General features: G+C 42.0%; 3 protein-coding genes across 7 annotated transcripts in view; 1 reads left to right on the plus strand and 2 right to left on the minus strand.

Annotated features, from left to right (window-relative positions):
* The window catches only part of LOC106527653 (MAM domain-containing protein 2), a 16,489-nt gene extending 9,439 nt beyond the window's left edge, over positions 1–7,050 (plus strand). For 2 of the 3 annotated variants that reach the window (XM_014022595.1, XM_014022594.1), the window contains 11 exons: positions 893–1,030; positions 1,292–1,569; positions 1,661–1,754; positions 1,823–1,969; positions 4,074–4,193; positions 4,279–4,421; positions 4,797–4,893; positions 5,634–5,786; positions 5,864–6,117; positions 6,209–6,293; positions 6,684–7,050. In XM_014022595.1, the coding sequence (XP_013878049.1) occupies positions 893–1,030; positions 1,292–1,569; positions 1,661–1,754; positions 1,823–1,969; positions 4,074–4,193; positions 4,279–4,421; positions 4,797–4,893; positions 5,634–5,786; positions 5,864–6,117; positions 6,209–6,293; positions 6,684–6,730 (1,556 nt within the window). In that variant the 3' untranslated portion in view covers positions 6,731–7,050. Of the gene's footprint in view, positions 1–892; positions 1,031–1,291; positions 1,570–1,660; positions 1,755–1,822; positions 1,970–4,073; positions 4,194–4,278; positions 4,422–4,796; positions 4,894–5,633; positions 5,787–5,863; positions 6,118–6,208; positions 6,294–6,683 lie in introns of those variants that run through there. The other variant, XM_014022596.1, reaches the window with a different exon arrangement.
* On the minus strand, positions 6,979–15,769 carry slc30a5 (solute carrier family 30 member 5). The gene is made up of 16 exons (XM_014022593.1): positions 15,213–15,769; positions 14,894–15,016; positions 14,758–14,824; positions 14,534–14,619; positions 14,303–14,390; positions 12,986–13,079; positions 12,836–12,912; positions 12,600–12,770; positions 12,239–12,518; positions 11,955–12,163; positions 10,921–11,078; positions 10,535–10,664; positions 9,058–9,274; positions 8,673–8,899; positions 8,466–8,594; positions 6,979–7,238 (listed from the first exon to the last, which is right to left on the minus strand). Exons 1-16 carry the CDS (start codon positions 15,281–15,283, stop codon positions 7,068–7,070), a joined length of 2,298 nt encoding a protein of 765 aa, XP_013878047.1. The 5' UTR covers positions 15,284–15,769; the 3' UTR covers positions 6,979–7,067.
* A 940-nt stretch (positions 15,770–16,709) lies between these two features.
* The window catches only part of LOC106527656 (annexin A1), a 7,424-nt gene continuing 5,273 nt past the window's right edge, over positions 16,710–18,860 (minus strand). For all 3 annotated transcript variants that reach the window (XM_014022598.1, XM_014022601.1, XM_014022599.1), the window contains 5 exons: positions 17,991–18,084; positions 17,542–17,637; positions 17,345–17,403; positions 17,132–17,254; positions 16,710–17,047 (listed from right to left, as the gene is read on the minus strand). In XM_014022598.1, the coding sequence (XP_013878052.1) occupies positions 16,991–17,047; positions 17,132–17,254; positions 17,345–17,403; positions 17,542–17,637; positions 17,991–18,084 (429 nt within the window). In that variant the 3' untranslated portion in view covers positions 16,710–16,990. The remainder of the gene's footprint in view (positions 17,048–17,131; positions 17,255–17,344; positions 17,404–17,541; positions 17,638–17,990; positions 18,085–18,860) is intronic.

Consider the following 18,860-nt stretch of genomic DNA (forward strand, 5'->3'; position numbering starts at 1 on the left):
GTTTAAAATTAAATGTTAAAAACTTTCAATAACATATTTTTCTTTAGCTCCCTGTTCTTACATTTAGCTAATTTTTACTAAATGTTAAATTTAAATGTTAAAAGATAGGTTTAAATATTAAATCCTAAATGTTTAAATCTAAACCTTAAATGTTGAGGTTCATGTTTAGGTATTTTGGAATGGAACGCAGCCTTTGCTGTTGGTGCTCAGCTCATGTTATGATGTCATCATCCTGAGACTATCGCAACCACTAGCACTGCTAAATGCAGCTAAAGCTTCCCTACAAGGCTTCTAATTTCTGGATCACAGTGACCACTCTTATTGTTTTTTCTGAACACATTTTGAATTTATATTCTAAATATTCTCTTCAGCGGTGTTAGAAGCGTTAGCATAAGTTAGCGTCAGTTAACCAGCATGAAGTTATCATCCTGCAACAAACATCAACAATGACTGCTGCGAGCCACTGCTAAAATCTAAATTCAAAATGTGTTCATAAAAACACAATATGGGTGGTCCCTGTGGTCCAGCAGTTTGAAGTGCAGCTCAGATACCAGCCAGAACTGCAAGTTTGATGTCTTGTAGGGAAGCTTTAGCTGCATTGGAGCTAGCGGTTGCTATTGTCTCTGGATGATGATGTCATAACACGAGCCAAGCACCAACAGCAAAGGCTGCGTTCCATTCTAAAATACCTAAATGTGAACTTTAACATTAAGGATTAGGTTTTACATTTAGATTTAAACATTTAGGATTTAATATTTAAACATATTTTTTAACATTTAAATTGAACATTTAGTAAAAATGAGCTAAATATAAGAACAGTGAGCTAAATACGCCCCATGTTTACGGGTCTTTTCTCGGCCCGTCTGTGCCCATCTCCTCCGTCTGACTCCAGAGTGTGACTTTGAGGAGCCTCACCTGTGTGGCTACAACAACCTGTGGAACGTCAACGTGAACTGGTACGTAGGAGGAGGCGGGGTCCACCGGCTGCACAACCACATGCCCAGTGACCACACCTACCAGAACAAGACCGGTAAGTCCCGTTCACGTCCAGATCCACTCCAGTGACGAACGTTTTTAACCTTCTGAGTTTTCAGGACAGTGCTCAGGTCAAATGAGAAGATGGGAAAGTGTTTTTATTTTTATTTTTAGAGTGAGGAAACCAGAGAAAAGCCTGTAAACATGTAATCAGCAGCATCCTCAGGTCCCAGGATAGTCATTTAAACACTGTGGAAACAGTTAGCTGAAACCACAACAGCCAGCGGATCTGTGAGGTTCTGGAGGTCCTCCTCAGGTCACTTCATGTACGTGGACTCCAGCTTCACCAAGACCTTCAGGGAGGTGGCCAAGCTGGTGTCCCCCATGACGACGGTGCCCATGTCCGGGTGCCTGAGCTTCCAGTACCAACGCAGCGAGCAGAGGGGGAACCTGTTCTCCGTCTTCACCCGGGACCGCCTGGGCCAGTACCAGGAGCTGTGGAGGGCGGCATCAGAGAGCCAGGAGGACTGGGRCACCACCCTCGGGGAGTGGATACCTGTGCAGGTGGACCTGAAGGCGCCGTACTCAGTCCAGGTGATGCATTYTGTAGCYCAGACTCTGTTTTTGCTGCACTGATAATAAAAACGGTAAAAAGTTGTGTTGATGTTTCTGCGTGAACCCTCAGGTGATCTTTGAAGTGACCTTCAACAGTCCCAGAGGCGGCCATGTTGCTCTGGACGACATTTCCTTCGCTCCAGAGTTTTGCAGCTCAGACACAGGTGAGCCGTTAAAAAGCCCACCGTCGCTCTGATGCTTCTCCTTCTTCACGGGTCTGATCCACTTCCAGAGCCGACCTTTGACCCCWCCGTGGCCAGCTGTGATTTTGAGTCCGGTCTCTGCCACTACACYCAGGACCGGGCCGACGGTTCGTCCTGGAGGAGAGTTTCTGTGAAGCCCAACATTTTCAGGAATGGAGACCACACCACTGGAGCAGGTGGGACGGTTTTCTCTTCACAGATAGAAAAATCTAAATCTTACAGCAGAACTTAGAGGCTGACGCTCGCGGTGTGATGTGTCACTTCCTGTTTTACTCTACATTTAYTGGTAACGTTTTGTTCTAGTTCAAAGTCTCCCTCAACAGTTAGCTCCTACTGTTGGATTGTCTTTCAACACTTCTTTGGGATCTGCTAACTCCCGTTAGCRTTAGCTTAGCATGGCTGCTGCTTCTCTCCCGGCTTCGTCCTGAGCCTGGTTCTGCCGTTAAAWGGGAGTTTTTCCTTTCCACTGTCACCAATGTGCTGCTCAGAATTGTTYATCCCAATATAATCAACTGTGATGAAGTGATTCAATACAATCATGTACAAGTCTTAACTACTAAGTTGAAACAGAAATTATACGTTTATTCAAAAATTGGACCCAATCTGACATCTTCTGTTTCAAATGTCTATCTTCATGCCATTATACTCTCAACCATGTCGTACTGTTTACCTGTTTGGTCTCTTACAACAAATGAAATCTTAGAACCCATAGTTAGGCTCTACAACAGGGCCTACAAAATTCATAAAAAACTTCCTGGTTGGACTCATCACTGTACAGTTCTTTCATTGTCTGATGCCTTGACTTTTCAGAATTATGTTTTGTATAGTGGTATTAATTTATATTTTCAGATCTTCCAAGGTGCCAATTATGGAACTCTCTGTGCATTGTTGCCCAAATCAAATTCTGGAAGTGGTCATTCAACTAGATCTGTTACAAAAGGACAACTGATATTACCAACTTTTAAAAACTGTTGAGGCCAGAGGTCTTTCTTCTATGTTTATACTAAAGCATGGAATGACATTCCTCAAAACATAAAGTCCATTTCAAAACTACAGCCCTTTAAGAAGAATCTTGTCTGCCATCTGCTGGACACTTTTTGTTGTGCTCATATTTAGACATCCTATTTTGCAAATGCTGCCTTCCTGAAATTTGGTATGCTTGTTTGTCTTTGTGTCTATGGTGTATAATGATGTGATTGTGATGCTGTAATTCTGAGTGTTTTATGTGCTGCAGAACAGGAACCTGCTGTAAAACAGCAATTATGCTGAGTCAGGCTTGATTTTTATTAGTCTTTTCCTGTTAAATAAATAAATCAAATCAAATCAATCTGCTGGGTTTTTAAAATGTATTAGTTTCTGTACAAAACCCTGAGACTTGTGTTGTGACCTGGCGCCATTTAAATAAAGTGAAGAAAATAATAATTTACTTTTTTATAACATAAAGCTTTTTACCTCAGTGAGTTGTTTTTCTACACTTTTTATGAACAACAAAATGGAAAAATTAGGTGAAAATTACAAAAAATGACTTTTATTCAGAATGACACTTATATTTTCTAGAATAAGAGTGAGCTTAAGGCCTGCTTCGAGGCAGTAAATCTTGTTTCTTCACTCGAGGTGACCCCTACAATAGTTCAAATGCAAAAAATTAGGAAATTAATTTATGTAACAATTCTTCTTGGTAATAAATCTTTACTGTTAGAAAGTTTGTTCATTTAAATTTTAAATGGCGCCACATTTGTAAGGATCAGGCATTTGTGGGAAAAGTTTGCCGAAGAGTTTAGTTTACAACAAAGAAATAATCTACCAAACTCTAATCTCCTTCCTTTTTGTTAAAGTTTATGTCGTGTGTGAGGTTTCAGTGAGTTTAGGACCAAGAAAAACCTCCAAACCTCTGTGTTCAAATCAAAATATTTCTGGTTTATAAAGATTTTTTATTATCCTCTGGAAAAGCCTTGTGCAGAAATAACAGGAGCCTTATTCAGAGGAATGAGCAGGTCGGTGACCGAGAAGACGCTCTGGTGATAAAATCAGTCRTTTYTCAACTTTTTTCTTTTTTTATTTGAAGCAGAAAACGTCTCTATAGATGTGACTTCACAGATTTTTAAGCTGCTCACAAACTTTACAAACCTGCTCCAACAGTCAGGGTTTAAAGTGATTTTTATCTCAGAATTCGCAGCTTTCAGACGTCCAAACACAGATGTGAGGGAAAAAAAGGAAACTAAGAAAGTATTTGTGCGCTGTGATGAGCTGGAAAATCAAAAATCTGCCTTCTCCTTCCAGGATCCTTCCTGTTGGCTCACTCCCGCCTGGGCCCTCGCTCCGGATACGTTAGCCGCTTGACGAGCCCGGCTCTGCCCGGGAACACCAAGTTCTGCCTGAGGTTTTACTTCTCCCTGAGGGGTGAGCTGATCCACAAACTCCTCTGCCCGCCCGAGCCGTCCCTGAGCGCCCCGCTTTAGGTTTTCTCGTGGTGTGACCTCGGCAGGTTTCAACCAGACGGAGCAGGCCCTGGTGGTTTACCTGCTGCAGCAGGGCGGCAGGCAGGAGAAGATCTGGACCCAGGCGGAGAGGTCCAGGGGGATCTGGATCGCGGCAGACGTCACCTTCCAGACATCACAACCTGCCAAGGTGAGAGGAGCCGATGGAGTCTGAGAGGAAAAATACAAGTTTTCTCTAAAACAGAGGATTTTAAACTGGTCTGAGGTTCTGTCAGGACCAGATGGTTTTTCTTTCTTTTTTTTTTTCTTTTTTTTTGGGCCTAAAACATAAAACTTTTATTTTCCAAATGGCTGCTGAGAGAAAAGGTCAGGAGGGAAAACTGTGAAGAAAAAGTATCAAACAATGAAAGAATGAAGGAAAATAAACAGAAAAATGATGAAAGAGTTGAGAAAAGTTCGAAAAAACAAATCACTGGATTAATAAAGTCAGAACTCAGATGGACCACAGGTTCTGGACTACAGGATCTGAACCAGAGGAGCTGCTGACCGTCCGTTTGTCCTGCAGATGGTCTTCGTCAGCACCTGCAGGAGTTTCTGGGACTGTGGGTCCGTGGCGCTGGACGACATCAGCCTCAACCTTGGAGACTGTGAGCTGACGGCAGGTAACGGGTCGGTTTCCACAACCCTGGTTCCGGTGGGTTGAACCTCCATGGTCTTGGATCTGTTTGGTGGGTTTGATCCCAGGGTCCGGGTCCTGTTTGGTGGGTTTGATCCCAGGGTCTGGGTCCTGTTTGGTGGATCATTTTCTAGGGTCTTGGTTTCGTTTGGTGGGTCAGTTTCCAGGGTCTTGGTTCTGTTTGGTGGGTTAGTCTCCAGGGTCTTGGTTCTGTTTGGTGGCTTTGATCCCAGGGTCTTGGTTCTGTTTGGTGGGTTAGTCTCCAGGGTCTTGGTTCTGTTTGGTGGGTTTGATCCCGTGGTCTTGGTTCTGTTTGGTGGGTTTGATCCCAGGGTCTTGGTTCTGTTTGGTGGGTTTGATCCCAGGGTCTTGGTTCTGTTTGGTGGGTTTGATCCCAGGGTCTTGGTTCTGTTTGGTGGGTTTGATCCCAGGGTCTGGGTCCTGTTTGATGGGTCATTTTCTAGGGTCTTGGTTTTGTTTGGTGGGTCAGTTTCCAGGGTCTTGGTTCTGTTTGGTGGGTCAGTTTCCAGGGTCTTGGTTCTGTTTGGTGGGTCAGTTTCCAGTGTTTTGGTTCTGTTTGGTGGGTTAGTTTCCAGGGTCTTGGTTCTGTTTGGTGGGTCAGTTTCCAGGGTCTGGGTCCTGTTTGGTGGTCCTGTTTGGATCTTGTTCATGTTTGGTGGTCCTGGTTGGATCCTGGATGAGGAACTGAAACTCTTCTGGTTCCAGGTCTGTCTCCTGTCCCGGGTCACTGTGATTTTGAGTTTGGGTTCTGCGGGTACCACCAGGACAAACGGGGGGACGTTGGAGACTGGGACTGGAGGAGAGGACCCACCCCGACCTCCTACACGGGGCCCAGAGGGGACCACACCACGGGTCTGGGTGAGGACCATAAATCCTGGTACAGATTGGTCAGGTGTGTCTCTGTAACCATGGTAACCTGTGGACGCCCCGGACAGGTCACTACCTGTACATGGAGGCGTCGCCCATGCTGCCGGGTCAGAATGCCCGGCTGCTGAGCCGCCCCTTCAGGGGAACCAGGGGCCCCCAGTGCCTGCAGTTCTACTACCACCTGTACGGGTCCGGATCGGGGACTCTGAGGGTCCTCGCCAGCAAGAACGGAGAGGACGAGTTGCTGTGGCAGCGGAGCGGCGAGCAGAGCGTGGCCTGGCTGAGGGCCCGGGTAGAGTACCGGAGCGAGGCTCGGCACCAGGTGAGACCTGACGAACCCGTTTTTATTCCTGGTTCTGTTTCAGACAACAGGCGGGACGAGAAGATAACTTCCTGACGTTTTCCCACCTCAGATCGTGTTCGAGGCGGTCCGCGGGCCGTCGGTGAGGAGCGACGTCGCCATCGATGACATCACCCTGAAGAGCGGACCCTGCCCAGGTGAGCAGTGCCTGTGACATCACATCTTTATTATACATGTGAATGATTTTTTTGGAAAGAGAACAATAACATGTTTCAAAATAAATTTCATGCTGCTGAGATCATAAATATATAAAGGCTAGATAAGTCATCCCTCTGTTGGCGAATGGAGACCGACTTCCTCACACGGCGGCCATCTTGGGAAGGGCAGCTCACCCACTCTTAGCATTAATGTGTGTGGTGTATTTACTATTTAAATAACCATTACTTGGTCAATTTTGATCAGATTTTCATGCAGATTTTTTTGTTGTAAAGGTGAGACATGTTATAAAAGAAGGATAGGCATGTCACAGGGCCTTTGATCCTGATCAGAACCGAGTCTGGACCCTGATGGTTCTGTTTCCTCTGCAGAGACGGAGGTCCGAGCTGCCGTGGGAAACTCCAATGAGATCGAATAAATGAGGGAGAGGGAACAGCTGCAGCAGGATGCATCGACCCCCCACTTCCACACAGATACTCATTTTTTTGCACATTAGACAAATCGACGAGTCACTCAGACATCTGCTGAGTCATCATTTCTCTGCTCCGTAGCAACAGAGGTTAAACCTTCACCTTTATATGCATTAGATTAATGCTGCTTAAACAAACCGAGAACATTAAATATTGCTTTTCTTTTGTCTTCACGCTAAAGCAAAACAAAATAAGAAAAGTTTTATATTCAGATTTATTCCAACAGAAACGTGTACAGTTCAAAGAAATAAACTAAACTAAAATAGAAGTGGTCATCTGTCTGCGTCACATGATACGAGTCCCATCGTTCAGGTACTTCATGGAYTCCATCTGCTGAGTCATGGCCAGGACCTCCTGGAACCCGGTGCTGAGTCCGGACATGTGCTGGAAGTAGGCCTCCTTCTCCACCTGCACCGACAGGTTGTTCACCCCCACGTCTTTCAAGATGGCCGTCACCTACAAGACGAGGAGATTAAGCAGGTCAGGTTTTACAGTGTAGCTCTGTGGGACGGGGATGAACAGCTAATATCTTACCTGCAGTAGATGAACAACATCAGTTYATAGAAAGGGTTAAATTCTGACCGACGAGCTAACGGCTAGCAGCGTTCGTTCAACATGGGCTTCTTCCTGGTTCGTCTGAACGCTTTAGTGTTCTGACTAGCCATTAGCTCGTCAGAATTAAACCATATTTGTTCCAAACTGACGTCGTTTCAAGAGATATCTAAGACAGGTGAGATATTTATTGCTGCACTAATTTGAATAATTAACGCTTTCAGAGAAAAGCTGCTAAAAAGCAGCAGCTATCGGCAGAGACATTGTCAGAGGAAAAGGCTAACGGCTAGCTAAATCAGCCAGTTTTTGCCATTTGTTGATTTTTTTTTTTAGCTCTAGCTAATTTTTTTTTAGGAGAGGCGGTTAAAGAGGAAAAATAAATATATTACAAGAAGATAAAAAAACAACAACTAAGAACGGCTCTTAACTCTCCACAACTCAGTTCTTATTTTAAGGAAAGTTGTTTGACACCTCTGTTTCTGAGAGTTGATTAATTAGCCTAAAATAATAGGAAACGGTTTCAGTTTGGTTAGCACTGTCCACCTAACCAAGTTTTAAAACCATATCCTGCCAAAAAAGTCTTTTTGATCTTGTTTTGGGACTGATTTACTAAACAAGAACTGATTATGTAAGAATAATCATCTTGTTTTCAGAATGTGTCAGATTATTTGTCTTGTTAACCTGAAGATTTGACTCACATTGTCAAAAAAATTTGCCAATGGAGTAAGAAAATTTTACTTGGTAAGATTCTTGAAATAAGAAAAAACTGAGTCAAATCAAGTATTTTAAGAATCTTAGCAAGTAAAATTTTCTTACTCCATTGGCAACAAATTTTTGACTTGAGTCAAATTTTCAGACTAACAAGACAAATGTTACACATTCTGAAAACAAGATGATTATTCTTACACAATCAGTTCTTGTTTAGTAAATCAGTCCCAAAACAAGATCAAAGACTTTTTGGCTGATATAAGATTTTAAAACTTGGTTAGATGGACAGTTTTCGCAGTGTTAGCCTAGCATGGCTAAAGACATCGCTTCAAATCTGACGGTTCTGTCCCTTTAAGAGCCTCGACTCAGAGGAACTAAAAGTAAGCTAACTTTAGCTACATGTAGCTAACGCTCTGCACCAACCTGCTGAACGATCCTCTGCTCCACCACGTCGGACATGACCTGCAGGTGGATGGTCCCGGCCACCGTCGCGGCCGAATGTCTCCAGAAGTGAGGGTCTCTGTAGGACAAAACGCCGTCGATCTTCTCGATCTGAAACCAGAACAAAGACGACTTTTTAATACGTTTCTCCAGACGTCACGACTCACAACTCTGCACGCTCGTCTTCACCTTCTCCAGTGCGGCGTTCAGGTTCTTCTCCAGTTCTGGGGGGGTCCGTATGAGCAGAACCTCGCAGGCGTCCTTCAGCAGGGGGATGACGCTGAGGAAGATGAGCGTGGCGATGAAGAGCGAGCATATGGGGTCTGCGATCAACCAGCCGAACTGCCGGATCAGGAGGGTGGAGATGATGACGCCGACGCTGCCCAGCGTGTCGGCGAGCACGTGGAGGAACACGCCTGTGGAGAGGAGAACACGTCAGGAGGCGGGGTTTCAGTCCCCCCATCACGTCAGGAGGCGGGGTTTCAGTCCCCCCATCACGTCAGGAGGCGGGGTTTCAGTCCCCCCATCACGTCAGGAGGCGGGGTTTCAGTCCCCTCCCCCCTCCGTCACAAACCTCTCATGTTGGCGTTCATCCCGCCGCCCCCGCCGCCGTGGGAGTGGGAGTGGCCGTGACCGCCGTGGCTGTGCTCACCGTGGCCGTGGCCGTGGCCATGGCCGTGGTGCGAGTGGCCATGGTCGTGCGACGAGCAGCTTTTGCCGCCGTGAGAGTGGGCRTGGCTGAAGGCGCAGATGCCCACCAGGTTGACCAGGAGACCCCCGACGGAGACGGGCTGCAGAGGACAGATCCATCATTACACAGTAAATTTTGCAGTGTTAAATCAACACTTAAAGAGCTAAATTTAACAGTGTCCGAGTCTATTTAGTCCTTATATGAATTGGTGTATAAAACTTAACACTGCACAGTGTTAATAAAACTTAACACTGCACAGTGTTAATAAAACTTAACACTGCACAGTGTTAATAAAACTTAACACTTCAAGTCAAATAAGTGATGAGAGTAATTATGATTCTAAGCAGAGTTAATAAGGTACTCTACTGTGGTGACGAATCAACTCTGATTCTCATGCTTTTCAACACTGCACTGAGTTATTGATGTTAACACTGGAGGTTCATATACCTCCTATGAGTGTTAATTTGACACTTGTGCTGATTATTTATCTTTTGCTGTGTACAGGGGAGTAAAACAAACACTATGAGGTGTCATTATATCAAATTTGAAAGTGTAAGTTCAACACTTTAGAGTTAAGATCAACTCTTTTTAGTGTTGCGTTAACATCACACTGTAGTGTCTGGATAAATGGAGTCGACCTTCACACAGCAGGAAGTACCTCTCACTTATGGTGTTGATTTATGGTCAATAACACAAACTTAAACTTGATCAACTGATAAACCTGAATAAAACAACTACAACAACTCATTTTTTTTAAAACTCAAACTTCTTTAAAAGTCATCAACATACAAACATCATTTCTACAAGATTACCCAGCATTCCTTGCTGTGAAAATACTGGTCCCTGACATGAGGTGGAAGAGGGCGGGTCTTTTTCAGAATGMTTTTTTCAACACTGCACTGTTAAGTGTTAAATAACTTAACCATGGGCGGAGCTTATTTAACACTGTCCAGTGTTGACACAACACTCAGGAAGTCAACACTATGAATTAACACCAACACTGGAAGTCCGTTCACTCAGAAAGTGTTAAAATAACACTAGGGGGAGTTAAATGGACTCTGAAAAGTTTAACACTGWTTTTTTTAACACTCTGGTTTTTACTCTAGCAACTGCCTGATAACACCATCGCTCCGCTTGTTTGCACAGGAGAACCAACTGGTTCAGTTTAATTCAAACCATCTGGAGACGATTAAAATGTTTGTTTATCGTCTCAGACGCAGCTCAGAACCAGAGACCCGCTCTGACCCGGGTCCGTTTACGGTCGCCTCGTTCTAGCTTTGGTTTAAAGACGGAGAACAAAGCTGATGGTTTCATTAAACGCTCCCCACTGTCCACCGTCTCAGGTTTGAGCAGGACTCACGGTCAGCATGTCCGTGTTTATGTTGGGGGGGTCCAGCAGCCGCGTGACGGACTCCACGAACACGAAGAAGGCGATGACCATCAGGAAGAGGCCRTTGATGAAACCGGAGAGGATCTCGACCCGACCGAACCTGCAGAGCAGAGACGGAACCACTTTAAAAAAAAACAAAGTTCCTTTAAAAAAACGTTTTTATTAATTTTTTTTATAAAGTTTATTCATTTAAAACAAAACTAATTTAATATACAATAAAAAAATACAAATCATAAAGTAAATGAAAGGTAGCAGAAGAAGAAAAATCTTATGATTTCTGCCCCTTTTTCTCAAATAAATAAATTAAATCAAAAATAATCTTCATAAATAAATAAATAAATAGATAAATAGTTTACCCGAAGGAGAAGATCCTGGTGGCCTTCCAGCGGGTCATGAGGGCGGCAAAGAGGCCGAGGACCAGAGCGGAGCAGTCGAACAGCATGTGGAAGCCGTCAGAGATCAGACCCAGGCTGTTGGTCCAAACGCCGTAAAACAGCTCCACAAACGTGAACGCCTGCAAACGTCAAGTCCATGTCTGTTAGYAAAATATCCTCCGAACCATCAGATCTTAAAGAAACTTTCAGTAACTTAACAAAACGAACAAAGAACCAATACAAGATGGCCGTCACAGCTCATCAACATGACCAGTGGTTGTAAGTGTCAGTTTTACAGATACAGAGCTGAAGTTTGTTTGTTTGTTTGTTTGTTTGTCAACCGTAGCACAGAAGCAGCTGAACAACATGAAATTTGTCAGGGCTGCAGATGAGTCCGACCTACACTGCGCCAGCCAACGGTTTTACAATAGACCCCATATTTGAGGAGGGGGCTCCATCTAAAAAGGAGGTGTCTGGAGAAACAAAAATGCTTATAACTTAAAAACTATTCAACATAGGAGCTTCCATCGGGTCCACCAATGAGTCGTATGTTGGGGGGGGTGGGGGGCTTAAAAAAATTCAATAAATTGTTAATTTGGTTTTTATTTTTAAAAATGCACATGGGGAACAATGCAGTAGTAAAACAAACATACTAAACCAGTCGAAACATAATATTACTGTGGTATTTAAGGGTTAATATTATTAGTAAATTATTTTTAAAACAGCATGGGCTTTATGAGGGGGTCCCTGGAAATATTTCACTCTTGTAAGGGGTCCCCAGAACCAAAAMGTTTGAGAACCCCTGCTCTAAACTGTCCTTTGTCTCTGTGTGTCCCTGTGTTGGACTGTCCTGTCCAGGGTGTCCCCCACCCCTGCACAGTGACTAATGGACCCACACAACCCAGAAATAAGAAGCAGGTGAAGAAAGCTGATGATAAGTCAGAAGTTATTTGAATTCTTGTGTTTTTGTTACAAAGCTCTTATTTCGAAAGGAGGAATTCAGTAAACGGACGTACCAGGTTGAGACACAGGAAGTAGAAGATCTGCCTGGAGTCGTACTCCTCCAGGATCTGTTTGAGCGAGTCTTTGATGAAGCGAGGCAGCGACTGAGACGTGTGCTGCAGGGCGTCGCCCATGAAGTTGTACAGCGGCGTCCCCTCGGGAGAGTAGCCCACCAGGGTGCCCTTCTGACCCCTCCTGGACGGAGACGACAGGATGCAGGACGCTGCGGAGAGACGAGCGATGGTTAGCCATCAACCGGGTGGGGTTAAGGCCGCGTCCCGACCGCCGGCGTTCTTACCCAGGATGAAGAAGACGGCGCTGACGATGACGCCACCGGACAGCACGTGCTCCGTGCTGCCCGGCTGCCTCACGGACCGCAGCGGGTCCGTCATGGGGTGGGTCCAGAAGTTGGCCAGAAGCAGCGCACTCAGGAAGAGGGCGATGGCGCCGTAGCGGGCGCACCGCGGCATCTCCATCTTGGCACTGCAGACGGCCTCCACGTAAAACTCCAGGATCGTGACGGAGAAGATGATCATCCCGAGCGGCAGGAGGAGGGGCGACCACGACTCCACTTTGCTCTGCAGAGACGCAGCTTTTAAAATAAACAAAAACAAAAGATTTGTTCATCACTGTTTGTCATTCAGGCGGGTCTCCTGCACCTCGGTGGTCGCTGACAGCACGATGACCCAGGGCAACAGCACCGCCGCAGAAACCAGGTTGTCCAGAGCGTAGAGCCGCTTAGCGCCGCCGATCTCCACGGATAACTTCCTGGATGCCGTGTGGAAGGCCACCTTCAGACACAGAGAGGCCACCAGCAGCACAACCCCACCCTGAGGAGACCACCAGAGTCACCGGATTTCACATCTAAAATAACTACCTGAGCAGAAATAGTCACCTTATGATCCGCCACGCCCAGCAGGGAAATGGTCGTGTAGAGGAAATGTGTGAGCGCGCTGTCGTGGTGTCCCTCAGCTGGTTACAAGTCAAGACCCAAACAGTCCAGAACCAGAACCAGAACCGGAGATCAGGTAAAATGAAAGGATACGGTGGTGGTTGTCTCCCATCTTCACCATCAGGTCATCATTGTCGAAGAGCAGCAGGCAAATCACAGCGATGATGAAGAAAGCTGCACCTCTGGTCTGAATCAGACACAAACACAACAAACATGTTTGATCTGGGAAAACAGTAAACAAGTTATAACCAACAGCAAACAAGTTATAACCAACAGCAAACAAGTTATAACCAACAATAAACAAGTTATAACCAACAATAAACAAGTTATAACCAACAGCAAACACATTATAACCAACAGCAAACAAGTTATGACCAACAGAAAACAACTTACAACAACAGCAAACAAGCTATGACCAACAGCAAACAAGTTAAAACCAACAGTAAACAAGTTATAACCAACAGTAAACAAGTTATAACCAACAGCAAACAAGTTATAACCAACAGCAAACAAGTTACAACCAACAGTAAACAAGTTATAACCAACAGTAAACAAGTTATAACGTTATAACCTAGAGTAAACAAGTAAAAACCAAGAGTAAACAAGTAAAAACCAAGAGTAAACAAGTAAAAACCAACAGTAAACAAGTAAAAACCAACAGTAAACAAGTTAAAACCAACAGTAAACAAGTTATAACCAACAGTAAACAAGTTATAACCAACAGTAAACAAACTATGACTAACAGCAAAAAAATTGTAACCAACAGTAAACTAATTATGACCCACAGCAACAATCAAACCACAATAATCCACATTAAACTAACAATAACAAACAAGCTAATCAATACTAACAAACAACAATAAACAAGATAGCCGATGCTAATAAACAAACAGCAATAAACAAGCTAACCGATGCTAATAAAACAATAAGCTAATTGATGCTAATAAAAATGAACAAGCTAATTGATGCTAATAAACAAACAGTAATAAACAAGTTAATTGATGCTAATAAAGTAATAACAAGCTAACTGATAATAATAAACAAGCTAAGAGATGCTAATAAACAAAAAGATAATAAACCAGCAGTAATAAACAGTAAGTGATGGTAATAAACCAGCAGTAATAAACAGTAAGTGATGGTAATAAACCAGCAGTAATAAACAGAGTATGTGATGGTAATAAACCAGCAGTAATAAACAGTAAGTGATGGTAATAAACCAGCAGTAATAAACAGAGTATGTGATGGTAATAAACCAGCAGTAATAAACAGTAAGTGATGGTAATAAACCAGCAGTAATAAACAGAGTATGTGATGGTAATAAACCAGCAGTAATAAACAGTAAGTGATGGTAATAAACTAGCAGTAATAAACAGAGTATGTGATGGTAATAAGCTACAGTCTCAGTGGTACCTTGGCCGGTCCGCCTCCTGAATTTGTGAACAGAACACCGAGGAGGGCGAGGACGACAACATCACTGTGCTCAAAAAGCAACAACGTCCTGAAACAAAAAGATTTTATTTAATAAACACTTAGATTCTGTACAGAGACTTTCTTATAAACTGGCTCAATTAATTCAACCAAAGTGTTCAGGTAAAGACAGAAAAATATTTAACTGAGAAAAAAGCATGTTTGTTTTTTTACCTTAAAGGTCCGCAGAGAGTCAGACCAAAGAAACCCAGGAGGGAAATAATGCAGCTGCAAACAGCGTGTTTAACTAATTTAATCCACTGAAAAACAAACAAAACAGATTATTATAGGACACAGTTTTAAATAAACAAACATTTTTTACTTATACAAAAGCCTAAATATGCTGATAATGATCTTTATTTCTCTCATAAGAAAAAGAATGAAAATTTTCAACAAACCTGTCCTTTAGAGATAACTTTTCCAGATGAAAAAGGTTTTTGAAAGAAAAGCAGAATAATAGCACTCCTGTAAACAAAATAAGTGTTAAAAAATAATAACACAAAGTAAAAGTTGGTTAAGACCAGGAGAACTCACCCTAACTTCAATATGAAGATGAACTGAACTATATGAACAACTTTGAGGATATCATACGACTCAAAGATCCCTAAAGCTTTCAGGACCTTTGAGACGATCAGCAGAACGATGTATCTGGTTAACCTGAAATAAAAACACAGTTTTTCTATTTAATTTTCAGTTTTTGTTAAACGAATGCAACAAAAATCAACACATTTATAGCAAAGTTGAAGTGGAAGCTGTGTCAGACTAACACACAACTCAAATCATGACTAATTCTGAGAGATTGGTTTAAAAAATTACTTTACTGGATTAAATAAACTCAAATCCTGGTTTTTACCTGGCATCTGGCACTTCGACCATCCCCAGCCTGCCTCCGGACAGCACGTTGCTGCTGTATTTCTCCTCCATCTTAAAGCTCCCAAAAGTCGACAGAGAACAGGTTCCCAACACTTCACATCACTGTTAATGACATCATTTACCGCTGAAGTAAACAACAAGGCCTGCTTATTTTCTGTTTGTTCTCCATTCTGCCGTTCAGGTTTTAAAGGTTTTAACGGCGTCACGTGCTCCCTGTCCGCTCTGTGTCGAATAAATCCATTTAATCGCTTCGTTGGAACAAAAAAAAATACAAACGTTTTAACTAAAATCAACTAAATTATACCCGAAAGTCTCTAAATAAAAGTGGTAAAACGTACAAGCTGCGGCACTTCCGGATACGTCAACTCGTCGGTCTTCGCGCCTGCGCAGACCGGCGCGGAGTTGTGAGTAACGGATGCTGTGCTGTGATTGGCGGAGCTGATCAGCATGCTTCTATGATTGGTTGTTTTGTTCAGGTTAACAAGAAGTGCTTGTCCCCAACTCTGATCCAATCTGTGGAAGCCCATTTCCGCCACCCTGATAAAAAAATATAACTTGTATCTCATAATTATGACTTAGCTATCTCATTACTATGAGATAGTATCTCATAATTATGACTTAGCTATCTCATAATTATGAGATGCTATCTCATAATAATGATAGTATCTATGAGTATCTATGAGATAGCTATCTCATAATTATGAGATACTATCTCATAATTATGAGATAGCTATCAGTATCTCATAATTATGAGATAGCTAAGTCATAATTTTGAGATTCTATCTCATAATTATGACTTAGCTATCTCATTATTATGAGATACTATCTCATAATTATGAGATTCTATCTCATAATTATGACTTAGCTATCTCATTATTATGAGATACTATCTCATAATTATGAGATAGCTAAGTCATAATTATGAGATACAAGTTTTACTTATTTTTTTATCAGGGTGGCGGAAATGGGCTTCCATACCAATCTAACACCAACATTTGGTTAAAATAGGGTTTATGGAAGATAAGCATGTAAACTAGGTAATTATTTTTTTTAAATATTGATCTAATATGTATTTTACTCTTTAAAAAAATAAAAGTTTTTATGAAATATGTCCAGGAACATGAGAATGTTGTGCTCAGAAACTTCCATTCCCTCATCATGAACATATTTTTATTTATTTTTTTATTATTTGTGAACTGATGCCGCTGCTACTACACCTGACTTCCCCCTCCATGGGACAATAAAGGCTGTTTGTATTCTATTCTCTCATGACACTGGCTCATGACACTGGCTTTTTAAATATTTTTCCATTGTAGAAATGTTTTATTTTAAAGACAACTGGGTGAGTAATTTTGTAGTTATTGAATCCCTAGCAGGACTCATTTAACTTTTTTCAATCTTTGCCAAAAACAATTTTAAAAATGCTGAATAAAGAGACAATAAAAGTAATATTTGCACAATACTCAAAGACAAAAAATATGTTTAGGAATCACATTTTAGTTTTATTCCATGATCAGAAACTTGTCTAATAAAAAGATTTCCAATAGATACTTTTCCCCCCACTACACATCGAGTTGTTCAAAAAAAATTCATTATCTTTTATTTCATTTAATTTTAACATCTTTTACAATAGTTAGCTGTGAAAAACACTCAACCACCTAAAGAAAACAGTTTTAGATTACATGGATTTGTTTCTAACATAAACCACATCAGAAGTTTGAGCCAAAGTCAGTTTTAAACTTTGATGAAAGCAGATTTTCAGTGAGGTCCACACAGGCCGAGCAGAACTTTCTGGTAATGTCCCTTCGTGTCGGCCTGTTAAACAGATCAGAGATCAGCTCAGTGGTTTCAAAAAAAGAAAAAAAAACTGACGGCAACAATGAGGAGAAACTGTTTTACCAGAATGTCTTCCTGCAAGCTTCTTCCAAACATGGCCCTGTATTCCTCGATCACCTTCTTCAGGTCCACCTCGGAGCGGCTCACCAGGACCCGGATCAGCATGTGGTCACGAGTGCCAAGACCCTGTTGGATCAGATTTAAATAAATAAATCTGTTTAAAATCCATAAATCCAGAACTTTCCTAGTTCAAACAAGCAAACAAAAGGTTCAAACCTTCATGGATTTATTGAGCTTCTCTGCAAAGAAAGCTGGAGTGTTCCAGGCACATTTCACTGGAAATGAGAGACAAACTGAGGTTACATCCTTGTTTCTGGCCTGAACAGTCCAATTGTGTTTCAGCAGGTGTAAAGTTAACAGGCTTGTGTTCTGCTTTAAATCAGATCAAATGTGATGAGATGATAAAAACCAACCGATACTGATGAGGCAGTCTTCAATGTCCCCCCTCAGCTCCATCTGCAGAGCTTTAGGTAGCGTTCGGTCACTCATGGTGGCGTACTGCTGGAAGGCTGGAGACAAAACGTTAAAGTTTATTACAAGTTCATTACAGCACCACAAGGTGGAGCAGAACACACCTGAGGGGATGGAAACACAAAAACAACAGCTAGGATGAACATGTTTGGACTTTTTCTGCTACAAAGCAGAGATGAATATCTGGGAATTTAAAGGGGCTTAATGTTGAGCCTTGGGGAATCCCTCTGTGTGTAAAAAYGTAAAGACCTGCAACTCTGCTGCGAAAAAGGTGCGTTTCTTCTCTGAACGGGCGTGTTCCTCTCACCTGTTTGGTTCCACCTGTTTTTCAAGACCTTTCTCTTCTTGAAACTCAAAAAAAAAAAAAAAAAATTCATTTTCAACGACTCACTTTTGGAGAGCTGAGGGCCGCTGCGTGTGGTCAGGATCTCTATGAAGGTGGACACGTTGATTTTGTGTGTCTGCTCGCCCGATTCAAACAAAACCTGCAAATATTAGAGAAAAATGCTTCATAACCTGTTTGAGACTAAAAAAAGTCATTCTTCATMGGTTTCTAAACCGGTCTGTTGGCCTCATATCTGCTGCTGTGTGCAAAGGTTAATGTCTGCGGCTTTTAGGAATCTTTGGAATCCTTTAGGGTTCCCCAAAGGGGAAATAAACATTTCCACTTGTCTTTGACTCTGGTTTAAAAAACAAACAAACAAACAAAACATTTCTCAAGAGACATTTTATTTTCTCTAACAAACAAAATAATAATGTTCTTTACATTTTTTGATTTATATTCTCTTTTTAACTACAAGTTATCGTTTTATAAATCAAAAGTTACCTAATAATTGAGTAACAATTAATCTTTTACGTTATACTTAATAAAAAGAAATACCACACAAGAAGAAAATTGTTGAAATGTTTGTTTTACACAAATGTTTGTTTAATCAACTATTGTTTTACAGTAAAAGTGATTAAGTGTTTTTATTTTTCTATTTAACTACGTTGATCATTGTGATTATGACTTCATTGTGTTTTATTATGAAACATGCCTAGATAAAATATTTGTGTTTGAAGCACAGACAAATATTTTTAGATTTATTTCACTTTAAATGATTTCTTATGTTCCATTGAACTTTTAACTCATTTTTCATTCAGTGCAAGTCCGTCAAAGTTAAAACTTGTATTTCTGAAACAGGTGCACAATTATTTTTCTGCCATGGCATCAGTGACGGCTGGTACAAGTGGGCTAGTAGGGCTAAGCCCTCCCTGGTGT

This window comes from Austrofundulus limnaeus, unplaced genomic scaffold, assembly GCF_001266775.1.
Source record: "Austrofundulus limnaeus strain Quisiro unplaced genomic scaffold, Austrofundulus_limnaeus-1.0 Scaffold336, whole genome shotgun sequence".
NCBI classification, from domain to species: Eukaryota; Metazoa; Chordata; class Actinopteri; order Cyprinodontiformes; family Rivulidae; genus Austrofundulus; species Austrofundulus limnaeus.